This window comes from Falco punctatus (genome assembly GCF_963210335.1).
Source record: "Falco punctatus genome assembly, chromosome: 4".
In the NCBI taxonomy this organism is placed as follows: Eukaryota; Metazoa; Chordata; class Aves; order Falconiformes; family Falconidae; genus Falco; species Falco punctatus.
The window spans coordinates 100,068,316-100,082,085 of NC_137583.1; the positions used below are offsets into that span (position 1 = coordinate 100,068,316).

Below are 13,770 nucleotides of genomic sequence, written 5' to 3' on the forward strand. Positions count from 1 at the left end.
TTGCTATGAAAAGCCTTTTTCTTATATTTCAGATACATGAAACCCTGTCAGGACAGACCTAGCAGTGAAGTCGTCTTGCACTAGCCATGAAATCATCTACAAAAGCCCCACAGACTTTTCTGTCTGCCGAGCATCAGGAGAAGGAACGGCAGCAGTTCCGTTTGCCCAGAGAGAGAAGGAAGGTGCTGGCCGATGCAGCTGAGGCCTGTTCCACCAACACGCCCGCGCTCTTCCCAGCACCTTCTTGCTCCACATGGCTCGCGCTGCCCCAGTGCCCACCTCACAGGAGCAGAAATGATACCGAATTATCAATAAATATTAACGGCTATGCTGTATCCCCCTCGGGTCCTCCTCGACGCTGCTAAACAAAGCGAAGTGCCCGGCCATGACCGTGCTGCTGCCGCCGCCTCCTCCCATTACAAGGCACAAAACAAGAAGCAGCCCTTCCAGGGCACACAGCCGGCAAAAAAAGAAGGTCACCAGGAGACACCCAGGGCGGCCCGCGGTACTGCCCCCGGCTGTGCTGCTGAGGCCGCTCCCGCCGCCGGCCCCTTCCCCAGGGGCTCGGGGCGGCCCCGGACGTGAGCTCACGGCGCCGCCCCTTCCCCGCCCGCCTCACGGTGCCGGTTCCGCCGCCCCGAGTCCCGCCTCGCTCCATCCCGCCGTCGGGGCCGGGGGTCCCGGCGCTGCTTGGGCCGGGCGGGCCGCGCCGGTGAGCGCTGCGGACGGTGGACCCGCCGCCGCGGCGCCTCGCTCCGCTGGGCCCGGGCCCGGCGCTGCCCCGGCGGCGGGGCCTGCGGAGGGGTGGGAGGCGCGGCGGCAGGGCCCGCCCGGGGCGGGGGGCCCGGGGCAGAGGGCCCGGGGGCAGTGGGGCGAGCCCGCGGCTGCGACCGGTGCGAAGGGCGCGTTGTGTGTGCTTTTTCCCCAGGCTGACGCGGGAGAGCCGCGGTGCGGTGGCAGCGCCCGGCGGGAGGTGCCGCCATGGGGAACCAGCTGGCTGGCATCGCCCCCTCGCAGATCCTCTCGGTGGACAGCTACTTCTCTGACATCCACGACTTCGAATACGACAAGAGCCTGGGGAGCACCCGCTTCTTCAAGGTCGCCCGCGCCAAGCACCGGGAGGGACTGGTGGTCGTGAAGGTGTTCGCCATTCAGGACCCCACCTTGCCCCTGACGAGCTACAAGCAGGAGCTGGAGGAGCTGAAAATAAGGCTGCACTCGGCACAGAACTGCCTTCCCTTCCAGAAAGCGACCCTGTCCGAGAAGGCCGCCATGCTTTTCAGACAGTACGTGCGGGACAACCTTTATGATCGAATTAGTACCAGGCCGTTCCTGAACAACATTGAAAAAAGGTGGATTGCCTTCCAGATCCTTACGGCGGTGGACCAAGCACACAAATCTGGAGTCCGCCATGGGGATATTAAAACTGAGAACATCATGGTGACTAGCTGGAACTGGGTTCTTTTAACTGACTTTGCCAGTTTTAAGCCAACTTACCTTCCTGAAGACAATCCTGCTGACTTCAATTATTTCTTTGACACGTCACGGAGGAGAACATGTTACATTGCTCCCGAGCGCTTTGTCGATGGCAGTATGTTTGCTACAGAGCTGGAAAACATGCGGGACCCTTCAACTCCTTTAGTAGACCTGGCAAACAGCAATCAGCGAACAAGAGGGGAGTTAAAACGTGCAATGGATATCTTTTCTGCAGGTACTTGGACCCATCAGGGGAAAGCAGTGTGTTTATGATTGTGTGTTGGGGTGCAGACAACCTTATTTTGGTTTTGGGGGTTGTTTTGTTGTTTGTTTTTTTAACAGTGGGCTTAGAGAACAGCATGCGGAAAAACTTGCTTTTTTTAGGCAAGATCCAACCCCAGATCTTTTCTTCACAGAAAAAGTAGAGACACAATACAGCAAGCTACATAAGTGCATCACCATGTTATCAGAGGAGGGAAGTCACAAACTGTTCTCTATGGCTCAACTCTGCCCTGAGGAAGACATGGTTCTGCAAAGCCACAGACCATCATCTTGTGGCTGAGGTTCTGGGACACATAGCATATGCCTTATGGGACCCAAGAGGAGGAAGCCAGTCAGTGGTTCACCTAAAATCCAGCTGCCTGGGGGCTGAGACAGCTTTCAGGGCAATGTGGCAACATTGGCTTTAGAAGCCCATTCTCATTTCACTTTCCCCACAGGTGGGAGGTTCGATAACTAACTAAGCTGCTGTTGTAGTCTCACTCACAAATACTTGAAAGAGTCTGACTGTGGGAGCTTGTCTTGGGTCTCGGGCTTGTCTTCAGCACTTTGAAAGCTCTAAGTTTGGCTTTTTTTTTTCTTAAAGTGATTGAAAAACCTGAATTTAAAGGTAATGGTCACTTCATTTTACAAGCTGCTTTTATGGCCGGACTTCTAGGGCACTCCACTGATAAAGCAAGATGCTGACCCTTGGGAGCAAACTGTGGGAGTGGGACCTTGGGAAAGACTGTGTGTCATACAACAGGGAGGGCTGTGTTTGGCAATTGTAGTATTTCTCACTGTGCTTATGAGCTTGTGTGAATGAATCTGTGCAGTCTCCCAGCATCACTGTGGAAGCAGAGGTTATTTCCTTACCTTCTGTAAAAGGGCTGCTTAATTTTGACCTACTGCCTGATCCATGCTGACTTACTGGCACTCTTCTTCCACGTGACAGTGATGTGGCTTCCTTTTCGGGTGGTGTGTTTTCCAGCTGGCAGGTGGCTGAAGTCACTGCCTCATGTTTCTTAATTGCAAACTCCTCTACTGTTGGCATGCTTGAAATAAAATACTTGGGAGATATTTCAAGGATCAAGTGTAAAAGCCAGTTTTTGGAGCTTGAGATGCATCTCCTTTCCCCAAGTTAATGTGGTGACTTAGCTCAATTAAAAATAAGGCAAATAAGAGTTGCGTAGAGTTTGGTTTTGTCCACATATAGAAAGTGAAGTTAAAGTGTCTGTTTATAATCCTCTGACATCCTTGACTTTTTTTTCGTTCCCCAGGCTGTGTAATAGCAGAGCTTTTCACAGAAGGCGTACCCTTGTTCGATTTATCTCAGCTTTTGGCTTACAGAAATGGCCTCTTTTCCCCTGATCAAGTCCTAAACAAAATTGAAGACCGCAGTATCAGAGAACTGGTAAGGATAGACTACAGCATTAGAACCATGTGTGTGGTCCATTTGTAGTCTATTTCACCTGCTTTGGTGACAAATCATTTATTGTTTGGTTTGGGGTTTTTTTGTTTTGTTTATGTATTACAAATGTCTAAACCTTTAATCTTTCTCTCCCACTCCCTCCTACTTCTGCCTTTCTCAAGGTCACTCAGATGGTCCATCGCGAGCCAGATAAACGTTTAGCAGCTGAAGATTATTTGAAACAGCAACGTAACAATGCATTTCCTGAAATATTTTACACTTTCCTTCAGCCTTACATGGCCCAGTTTGCCAAGGAAACATTTGTGTCAGCAGATGAGCGTATATTGGTCATACGTAAAGATCTGGATAACATCATTCACAATCTCTGTGGGCATGATCGCACAGAGAAAGCCGAGGGAGAGACAAAAGAGAATGGGCTGGTTATTCTAGTGTCTGTGATAACTTCCTGTTTACAGACTCTGAAATACTGTGATTCAAAACTGGCTGCTTTGGAACTGATTCTTCATTTAGCACCAAGATTAAGTGTAGAGATTCTTCTGGATCGTATTACTCCTTATCTGTTACATTTCAGCAACGACTCTGTGCCCAGGGTGAGGGCAGAATCTGTGAGGACACTAACTAAAGTTCTTGCTCTCGTCAAAGAGGTGCCACGCAATGATATTAACATTTACCCAGAATACATTCTGCCAGGCATTGCACACTTGGCCCAGGATGAAGCCACCATCGTCAGACTTGCATATGCTGGTAAGAGGAAATGCAGTCAAAACTCCAGTCTTGGGCTTTTCTCTATTTCCCTGTTTTCTCCTCTGCTCAAAATCATCACAGAGCTTGCTGTTTCTATTTCAGTAAATCTCCCCAGAAGTCTCATAAATGACTGCAGGTAGACACCTGTATTCACTTAAGCTAACTGGTGCAGGTGATGGCAGCAACTTAATAATTAATGAGTTAAGTTATACTAACAGGTGGATTTCCAGTGTAGATCTGTACCCAGAGTAAATAATTACATTTTAAATAGTTGACAAAACCTGTTTGCTCTCTGCTAGATGAATTAACTGTCTTTTAAAATTAACGTTCATTCTTTTCTGTAGTTTTGCATGTAAAAGCAACTTACAGAATGTGTACATGTGCTTTGGGCTAGGCTGGATGCAGAACACAGCAGGCCTGCCCATGGCTAAGGTAAGGGTCAGTTTAGAGCCTCGTGCTCAGGGAAGCCCCCCAGCTTTATTCCCTGTATAAGCAAGAGCATAACAAAGAAAAGTACTTGTCTAGGTGGTCTTTGTGTAGCTAAATATGTGAACAGGGCTTTCTGAGCTTGCCTGCCTTTTGCTGTTTGTATTAATTTACCTTAATTCACATCTCATTAGCTCAGATTGTTTGCTTAGAGCAGCCTGAATGAACTGAAATAAATGTGGAACTAAAAGCATCAGTGTGTTGCTGTGCTTCAGAGGTATAGTTTCACAAAACGAAATTTGATATTTAGGGGCTGAAATTACATTATTTGTTATGTAATAGATTGCCTTATAGTGTAGCAGATGCTTTCTTTGCGTGATATTCAGATAGGAGTTCTGCCTGGTTCAGGAAGAAACTTTGTAGTTATGCCTGTGTTTGCTATTTTGTATGTACCCTTATTTGCCATGACTAGCATATTTTTAAGTGTGTTGGTTTGTTTTGGATATAAATGTAGAACTGAGTTGAAAATTCCCGGTGATGTTTTTCTTTTGTTTACTAAGTCAGCTGATAAAACTAATTATTGAAGACAATGTATAGTTAATGAATGGAACCAACAGCTTTTGGTCACCTTGATCATTTAGGGCTTTACGAAAGAACAGTTTTCTTCATGACTCACTTTTATTTGTAGATAAGAAAAAAACCCCAAATCTTGTAAAATTATAGTCTATTTAGAATTAATCTTTAAACAAACTAATATAAAGCTGAACTTGTTAAATAAGCTGAAATAGAAGAAACAAAATGCAGTTTCCTTATCTGCAAGTGCAAAAAGGCTACAGGTCTCAGTACCCACAGACTCCAGTTGCACCTGCTTACACAGAGGTTCTTCAGTGGTTTTGACTTTATTTTCAAACTGAGTACAACTAGAATATTTTCTGAAACTTGAAAAAGTTATTTGAACTGTAGGTGGTTAAGTCTGATTAAGTTTCCTTAACTTCAGATAGCTTTTCTTTTAAGAAAGCAATTTGAAATAAATAAATGTATTTAAAGGTAGTCTAATAATTACATTAACTTGTGTTACTATAGCACGCTTTTTGATAGTGGTCAGAGGGGTGACTTAACAGGATTTGATCTGGGCTGTGGACAGGCTCCATTGGCACGCTGCTCTTGTCTTGGATGACACTCAGAATGGCTGCTTAAGTGGGTCTTCTGCCTCAACAGGATTATTCCTGTGCCAGCAGTGGCCTGACCCATATAACATAGCCTGAGTTGCGTTAGCAACTTCCAAACGTTGCAGAACGGTGCCAAATCACATGGATGGATTTGGGGATAAATGCTCTAAAAGTGGAATCCAGCCCTTAGGGGTAACCCTGTTGTTACTCTCTAGGACACATATCCTGGCACGGTGGTTTGTTGCGGTTGTTTTGCTGCAGTCTACCATGTGGGCATGTTAGTTAGTTCAGGTTAATTTGCCTTTAAGTTCTATCAAGTTATTTAGTCATTAGCCTGAGTTTAGGTGGCATTTAGGGCTAGTTCTGGAAGTCTGAAGTTAGTCCTTGTTACCACTTGATATACTTAAAATTTCTACCCTTGTTTTGGTGACAAAATACTGTGTGATTTAATATACTTGGTAGCTTTGCTGGAGTCAGGCCAACAGAAGTGGGTTGACCAGAGAATGTTGTGTAATTTCAGTTCCATTTGTCCATCATGACTGGTATTGTCAACGGTTATAATCCCTCATCGGGGGGATCGTCAGACTGATGTAAATAGGCAAAGTAGAACAATTCTTAACCAAAATGTTTTCCTTTGCAGAAAACATAGCGTTGTTGGCAGAAACAGCTCTGAGATTTCTGGAGTTGGTACAGTTGAAAAATCTCAATATGGAAAATGAGCCAAATGGTGAAGAAATGGATGAAACTTCTCATCCTAGTGATAACTATGACACAGGTAATGTCACTTCTGCTTACCTTGCCTGCTTATAATAGCAAATCATGGGCCAAAGCTCTTAGTTAGTACTAATCTTCCTCACCTCTTAAAGCTTAGCCTTCCTGTTAAATGGGAAGAATGCTTTGCCTTGACTAGTATCAAAGCATGTGTGTTGCAGCTTCGTGCAGAAGCAGACACCTCTGTTCTGAACATTGTGAGAGACAAAAAAAAAAATGTGTAAATGGGCATACTTTTCTCCAAAAGTTCCCAAGGTATTTGACTGTGATGCTGGCTGCCTGGTTTTGTATCCAGCTTCACTCACAGTCCTGTAAACAAGTCAGCTGTGAAAACATGGCTATGTTCCAAATACTGCTTCCGATGAAGTGGCAAGCAGTGTTAGCTTTGAAAAAAACTGTCAGATTCTACCATAGGTATAGTACTGTATTTTTCAGTCATTCTTTCTTTTCTGTTCCTATGCCTGGCAGTTCTTGTCTTTTTGCCTGAAGAAGCTGAATGTTGGGATGCCGTTGGGCGGTAACACTGCTATCTGTGCTATTGTAACTGTAGGACAGAAAATGAGTTAAAATCCTAAGGATGGCTTTTCTTTTCCTTTCCCTTGGGAAGGAGTGACCTGTGTGTCTGCTCCGGTGACTTTCAGTGATGCATAAATTTCCAGAGCAATGCCAGGCAAGTCTTCTAAGCTGGGAAGAGTTTGTGGTTAAGAACTGTCATTTCTCTTTTCGGCTAAGTAGATCAATCTGTGACTAATCATAATTGGTGAACATCCCACACATACTCCATTTGGTAGGGAAAAAGGCATGTTTCAATTATCTCTTAAATAGTTGTAGGATGATACTTTAAAAAAACCCCAACAACAACCAAACAAAACCTACCAAAACCAAACATAAAAAAATCCCCTTTGAGTTCCTTCACGTAAAGCATGGGGTGCTCAGATTTGCTGAGGTGTGACAGAGGAAGCCTCATAGTATGAACTGTATTTCTAAGAAGTACTGTCCCCTACCCCTCAAAATAGCATGGACATGAAAGAAGTAACACAAGGAAGAAAGACAGTTGAATGGTTCTGTTTTGTTTTTCACATCTGCATTTCACCTACATATATATGAAATAAGCTGGATCATCTTAGTTGAAGTTATGACAAGTTTAGAATTTATTGATTTGGTAAGAATGTCTCACATCTCTATACTTTTTGGCTTTGCCACCACCTCCTGCTTAGTCTGAAGTCTTTGGTAAGCTAGTTGTTGGAATTGTTGAGGCTATATTGCATTGCCCATCTTACTGAGTGTAGCTCTTTTAGCAGCAGGTAGTACGCCTGCACATAATGTTTCTCGCCAACCCAAATGTTCATCGTGTTGTCTCTTGCAGAGCTGCAAGCCTTGCATGAAATGGTTCAGCAGAAAGTTGTGACTTTGCTAAGTGACCCAGAGAATATTGTGAAACAGACACTGATGGAAAATGGAATAACGCGTCTCTGTGTCTTTTTTGGACGTCAGAAAGCCAATGATGTTCTTCTGTCTCATATGATCACTTTCTTAAATGATAAGAATGACTGGCATCTTCGAGGAGCTTTCTTTGACAGCATTGTTGGTAAATGTTGGGTTTCAGCCAAACAGAGTAGGGAGATAATAATGTAAATAAGTTTTGCATATCCTGGAAACTGTTAACAGTCATATAAAGGTCCTTTCTTATAAAGAATTCTGTAATTTATAGGAAAAGACTTTGGTGAATTATTGGGAGTGAAGATGAAACAATGTAATTACAAGTATATTTTTCTTTTAGTCCAGATACTTAATACAAATGAGACTGAGGCATTTAAGTCTAAGTTGGATTAACATAAACAATAAACTTTAAATGCTTTTTATTTTTGAGTCTTTGCTAAAGCAAATAACTCACAAAGCTGAATTGTGACAAGTAAATACTAAGATTTTTGCAAGTTGTCTAGTAGATGCAGTGTTTCACGTGTGTGTGGGCCCATTAACTTCAGTAGACCTGCTCACATGATGAAAACTGTGTACTGGTATAGCCTAAAATTATAATTTGAAACATTTTTTTAATGCCTTAAAACCTCACTTAAGCTTTCTGAGATGACAGGAATCTTTAACAGCTGATGTCATCACTGGTAAGATTTTTTAAAATTGTTATTAATTTTATGTAATGTTCCATGAATGTTGGAAATTATTCCACATGACCGTTGCTGAGAGTCAGCACTCAAGATTTGCAGGTTTTCTTGACCAGGTTTTCCACTGCAGTACCTGGGGGGTGAAATGGTACTTCAGATGCAAGGCAAGAAAAAAAGAGCATGGTCAAACTTCCAGCAGGGCCATTATGGTAGGCACGCATTACATTATGACTGGAAGCCACAAAGTGCTGTGCTGGCAAGCCCTGACAAGATGTGATGCTAATAACTTGTCAGAATTTGTTTGCAAGGAGCAATGGGGAGGTGAAAGCACAGGTCACAGTGTCTTGCCTTCTTGCAAAAGACATGTAGGTAGATGTGAGGCAATTAAATGTGAAAGTCAAGACATGTAAACTATATTTTTAGCTGCTCCTCCTCCTGTCCCAGTATCAAAACCTCCACAGAAGAATTCAGATAAAGTTCAGAACTCATATTTTTGTTTCACACTGTTTTACTTAAAGCTTTTGCACATCTTTAAAACTGAGTGTTCTAACTTGTGTTTTAAGTGTGTGCAGGCACCACTGCCTGTGGCTGTGGGCACGTGCCCTTCTGTAACAGCGGCACCGAGGGGATTTCTCTTACCTGTGCTATTTCAACCTTATTCTCTTCTTTTTTTAGCAATTAGTTGCAAAGCCCAGCATTAATACATGAGCAAGTATATTAATTATAACTTTATCACTTTTACTATGATAAAGTAATTTTATGTTTAATCTAGATACTGATGAAAGGACGTTGAATCTTGTGGTATTTATCAGTCCCAAACAACTGGGTTAGAAGCAGAGGCGGTTACAGTCTATGCTGTGTAGCACGAATGACGATAGCAACAAAAAGCCTGAGCTATTAAATGAAAACCTGATTTTTTTTTCTCTTGAGAACAGTAAGAGGACTTGCTCAGTTGTTTTTTGGGAAGGAATGTTCACTTGATGGATGTAAAGCTAGAGGAAAGATAGAAATTGACAAGGTCCCTCTCCCTGACCATTGCCAGAGATTAATTATTGTACGTGGGTTATCTAATCCAAACAAGCATTTCCAAATGACAGTTTCCTGTGGCCAGTGGGTGGTTTTCACATGGGAAAGGAAAAAGGATAGGAAAGCAGTCTCTTTTACTGAGATGCAGTTAATACATTTTTACCCAGCAGCTTCGAAAGAATTACTTTCGCTTAGCTGCTTTTGGTCTTGGCTTCCTTCTAAGATTTTGAAAAAAGTTATTTAAAAATTGCATTTATTTTTGAAACTAGGGTCAAGGTGGCTTCATGCCAGCAAGTAATTTGAGACTAGTTAACTAAACAGCAAATCTTGCAGCCATTTCAGGCTGGAAGAGTTCTGGAAGATTGTTCTGTAAGTTCCTTTTTGACTATTACTGACTCTTTCTTTTGTGGCTAAGTGAATGTATGTGATAGGTTTTTGTTGCTGAAAATTAGCCCAGTATCCAGTTCGGTCTTTTCAGGTCTTTCAAATTACAGTCACTGCTAAGTTAAAAGACAAAATCCTGCTAGCAGAGACTTTCATTGTTGCTCGCTTGTCCTTTCCATGTACAGATGCAGGCACTGGATCCCCGCCCCTTAGGCTGCCGGTGTTGCCTTGCAGTTTCAGGCCTTCTGCTGGCCAGTTGTATGCTGACATCTATGCCTGGCTTCTGGAAGGACCTCTGCAGGCACAAGGATCTGCTTTTATCAAACAGTTTTCAGAATATTAGTCTGACTTTAATGGAAAGCAGCTTCCTTTTTTTTTTTCTAATGACTAATAATCTGTTTTGAGATGTCTCTGTGGGACAGTAATTTTAAACTTCGGTGAGGAAAGGCAAGGAAGTGCTAGTTTTGGGATTTTATGTGTTCTTTTTATGTTTCAGGTGTTGCTGCTTATGTTGGCTGGCAGAGCTCATCGATACTGAAACCTCTGCTTCAGCAAGGTCTCAGTGATGCTGAAGAATTTGTCATTTATAAAGCCCTCAATGCTCTTACTTGTATGTGCCAGTTGGGGCTGTTGCAAAAGCCACATATTTACGAGTTTGCTTGTGATATCGGTAAGTTGGGATACTGGAGAATGCCTTATTTTCCTAGTTAAGAAATTTTAGTACTACATAAAGCTGTTTGCAGCCAGCTTAGCTGTCCAATGTGCAAACCTATAGTACTGTTTTAGAATCTACAAAAACTGTGTTAATGAACTATTGCTAGTTGGACCATGTTAGTGCTCAGAACTAATTCTAAAATAATAATTTTGGTGGAACAAATTGGAGGCATCTGCTCTGATTTTATACAGGACAGCAGCAAACAACACTTAGTCCAAAAAATTCCTGCTTTAAGGCCTTTCCTTGTTCTTCATGCCAACCTCCTATAAAGAAAACCTCCTTGTTACTTCTGGAAGTTGATCAGGCACGTAACTTGCAAACTCTTACCTATTGACCTTTGAGGAAGGAGGGAAGCCAGTCCCTCAGACAATCCCTTCTCATCCTATTTCTAAAACCATAACCCCCCATTTAACTCAATAGAACCCTGAATACAGAGTTGGTGTCTCCTTCCTCATCAGGCTTATCAATTTGATTTAGGTGTACCCAAGATTTACCAGCTATTTATGGAAAAGAAAATACCAACTGATCTTTGGAGATGTAGCCTGCTTCTTCCTAATGTCATGGCTTTTCAAATGCGCTCAGAATTTGAGGCAGATGATCTGTGAATATATCTCATGACTAGATACAGTCCCTCGATCACAACTTCTTAAAACCCACATAATTGAAATGGATTTCTGAGTCTTACATTATGAGTAGTGACTATTCAAGGAAGAGAGGGGAAGAAGGAAAGAATAAAGTATTTACTCTAAAAAGAAAAAAAAATAATCACTGGTATTAGGATTCTCCATAATTGTCTGGAATAAGGTTGAGGCTTATTTTTTGATTAGTCGTCTTTGCAGATCTGGAGTTGACAGTTAGGGATTGACATGAATAAATAGGAAAAACATGCTGTTTGGCAACAGCAAGGAAGCTGACCAGCACAGGCACAATTAAATAATTTTCCTTGAAATAATTTTCTCAGTATGAGTGTTTTAAGCTTGGTGCTCTGCAGTAGGGAAGGCTCAGTTTGGGGATAATTCTGGGGGAAGGAAATGTCATCATAGGCTGCCATATATAGGATGCTCCCCTCTATTTAACATGAATGATGTATTTTAACAGCCTAATTTTTTTTCAGCACCTTTCCTGTGTCATCCTAATCTTTGGATACGTTACGGTGCAGTTGGATTTATCACTGTGGTAGCACAGTATTTGAATATTGCTGATGTCTACTGCAAGCTCATGCCATACCTCCATCCTTTTATCACGCAACCAATAATACAGGTAATACACATTAATGTTATTTAAGGTATGTATCTAAACCAGTTAGAATTTTTAAAGTCTGTCTTGGCTGTGGTCCTGGTGATAAGGATAATAGATTGTGTTTTTTCAGTTAAGGTTAGAGACGATATAGTTCTTCGATACTTGCTGGCAGACATTGAAGAATGGGCATTGCCGTCTATATTTGAAAGACTGCTTCCACAAATTTGTTGCCAATTGCAGAACGCTTTACAAAGCCTAAAATCAACAGATATATCTTTGGTTCAAGCCCCTCTGCCTTGTTTACGATCAAACTCTCGCGATACTATGCTAGTTTATAGGAGTCTAAAAGGCATGAAAAGTTGGCTGTGAAACAATTGTTTCTAAGTTCTATGCCTTCATGTACAAGATCGAGTATTCCAGCACTGCCCCGCTAACATACTTAACTGTGGGCCTGACCCTCTGAAAACACAAACAGTCTGTTAAGTAGTGATTACTGTGCTTGTGATTTCAGCAGTGCTACTCCTGTGTTTCAATGCTTTGCCAAGGGTAAGGGCAGAGCTCTCTGTGTGAATGAGTTAAGCCATATCATAACAGCACATGTCTAGGAATGACCTGCGTGATGCTGCTAGTATGATCATATAGGCATCTTTGCTATAATTTTAGGACCTGCAGAATGCATCTCTCAAGTGTTTAAATAGATAAGAAGCAGTTGCAGTACTTATATTGAAAAGTACATCACGTGTTTAACACTTTCTTGTAAACCATGGAGGTGGTAACTTCATCAAAATAATATTTTTCTTTGTTTACAACTCCCTAGACACCTTGTGCAGTGTTTTAGGCATTGATTGTTAAATTTTAGTCTTTTTCCCTTCTTGCTTCATTTTAGTATGTAAATTTTTCTTTGCTATGCAACACTAAATATAGTAAGCAAGTAGAGGGTAACATTGAGTTAGAATGCAATGAGGAAGTCCTCGCTTTGGACTCACTTTTGAAGTTGTTTTTCATTTAAACAGTTAGCTATGCAAAGCACATTATATGAATGAGGTCTTCTGGTCTTCTGACACTGTTGTGAAGGAAGAATTGCAGTCCAACCCCAACATCTCCCATTAATTACTTTGAGTATTCCAACTTTTGTACAAGCATTTGTGTCCTAATTTTAGTCTGAATTAGGTTTGGCTATTTAACTGTAGGACTGTAACTGTGGGCCTATTTCATGAATACGGCTTGCCTGCCCCCGTTATCTTAAGATGTGCTCTTGAAACAACAAAGATCAAGTACTAAAATAAATATATAAACCCAAAGGAATATTGGGGCTGCAAGTAATCTGCATTGCCTACAAGACTTTGTCCAGACATGTTCTCTGGACACAAACAGACATTGATTTATTACCTGGGAAAACAGAAACTTGGGTTGTGTTTTTTTTTGTTTTAGTAGTAATGAACAATCTTTTTAAGGACTTCCCCAGTTAATGATTCTAAATTATGCCCTAACTCATAAGTTTCTTACGACTGTTTACTAATCTTCCAGTATGCTTTTGAATATTAATTACATGTTTGTGCATCCTTATTCCCTTGTATACATAGGAGGAAACCTGGTAATCTGACTGACACAGGGGAAGAGCTCTTCTACTTGGTGTTTTCATAGGGTAAATGTAGGACAGAGAAAAACGGTGTTTGAAATATCATCATACTAGTAGTAGAACTTTTAATCCCATCTGTCAATGCCAGGTTACTGTTCTGAGACTGCTGGCAGAAAGGGGAAAGAAAATGGAGAAAATCTGACATGACCAACATGGATTTATTTTCAAGAAAGGAGAGAAGTTGAATCTAGGTTATTGGCACAATGATGTGCAATAATTTTGAAGTCCTACTTTTTTTTTTTTTTTTTCCCTTATTGTGAGCTAGAAAGCATCTCTCTAGGACTGTCATGGTTTAACCTCAGCTGGCAGCTAAGTACCATGCACCTGCTTGCTCACGCTCCCTCCCACCCTGGTGGGATGGGGAGGAGAAA

General features: G+C 42.0%; 1 protein-coding gene across 1 annotated transcript in view; it reads left to right on the forward strand.

The window, feature by feature from the left end:
• The first annotated feature begins 576 nt into the window (after positions 1-576).
• Positions 577-13,770, forward strand: part of PIK3R4 (phosphoinositide-3-kinase regulatory subunit 4) — a 28,780-nt gene continuing 15,586 nt past the window's right edge. Inside the window, exons 1-8 of the mRNA XM_080387170.1 lie at positions 577-712; positions 929-1,711; positions 3,015-3,148; positions 3,328-3,910; positions 6,146-6,280; positions 7,643-7,864; positions 10,303-10,476; positions 11,636-11,781. Of these exons, the coding sequence (XP_080243296.1) occupies positions 982-1,711; positions 3,015-3,148; positions 3,328-3,910; positions 6,146-6,280; positions 7,643-7,864; positions 10,303-10,476; positions 11,636-11,781 (2,124 nt within the window). The 5' untranslated portion in view covers positions 577-712; positions 929-981. The remainder of the gene's footprint in view (positions 713-928; positions 1,712-3,014; positions 3,149-3,327; positions 3,911-6,145; positions 6,281-7,642; positions 7,865-10,302; positions 10,477-11,635; positions 11,782-13,770) is intronic.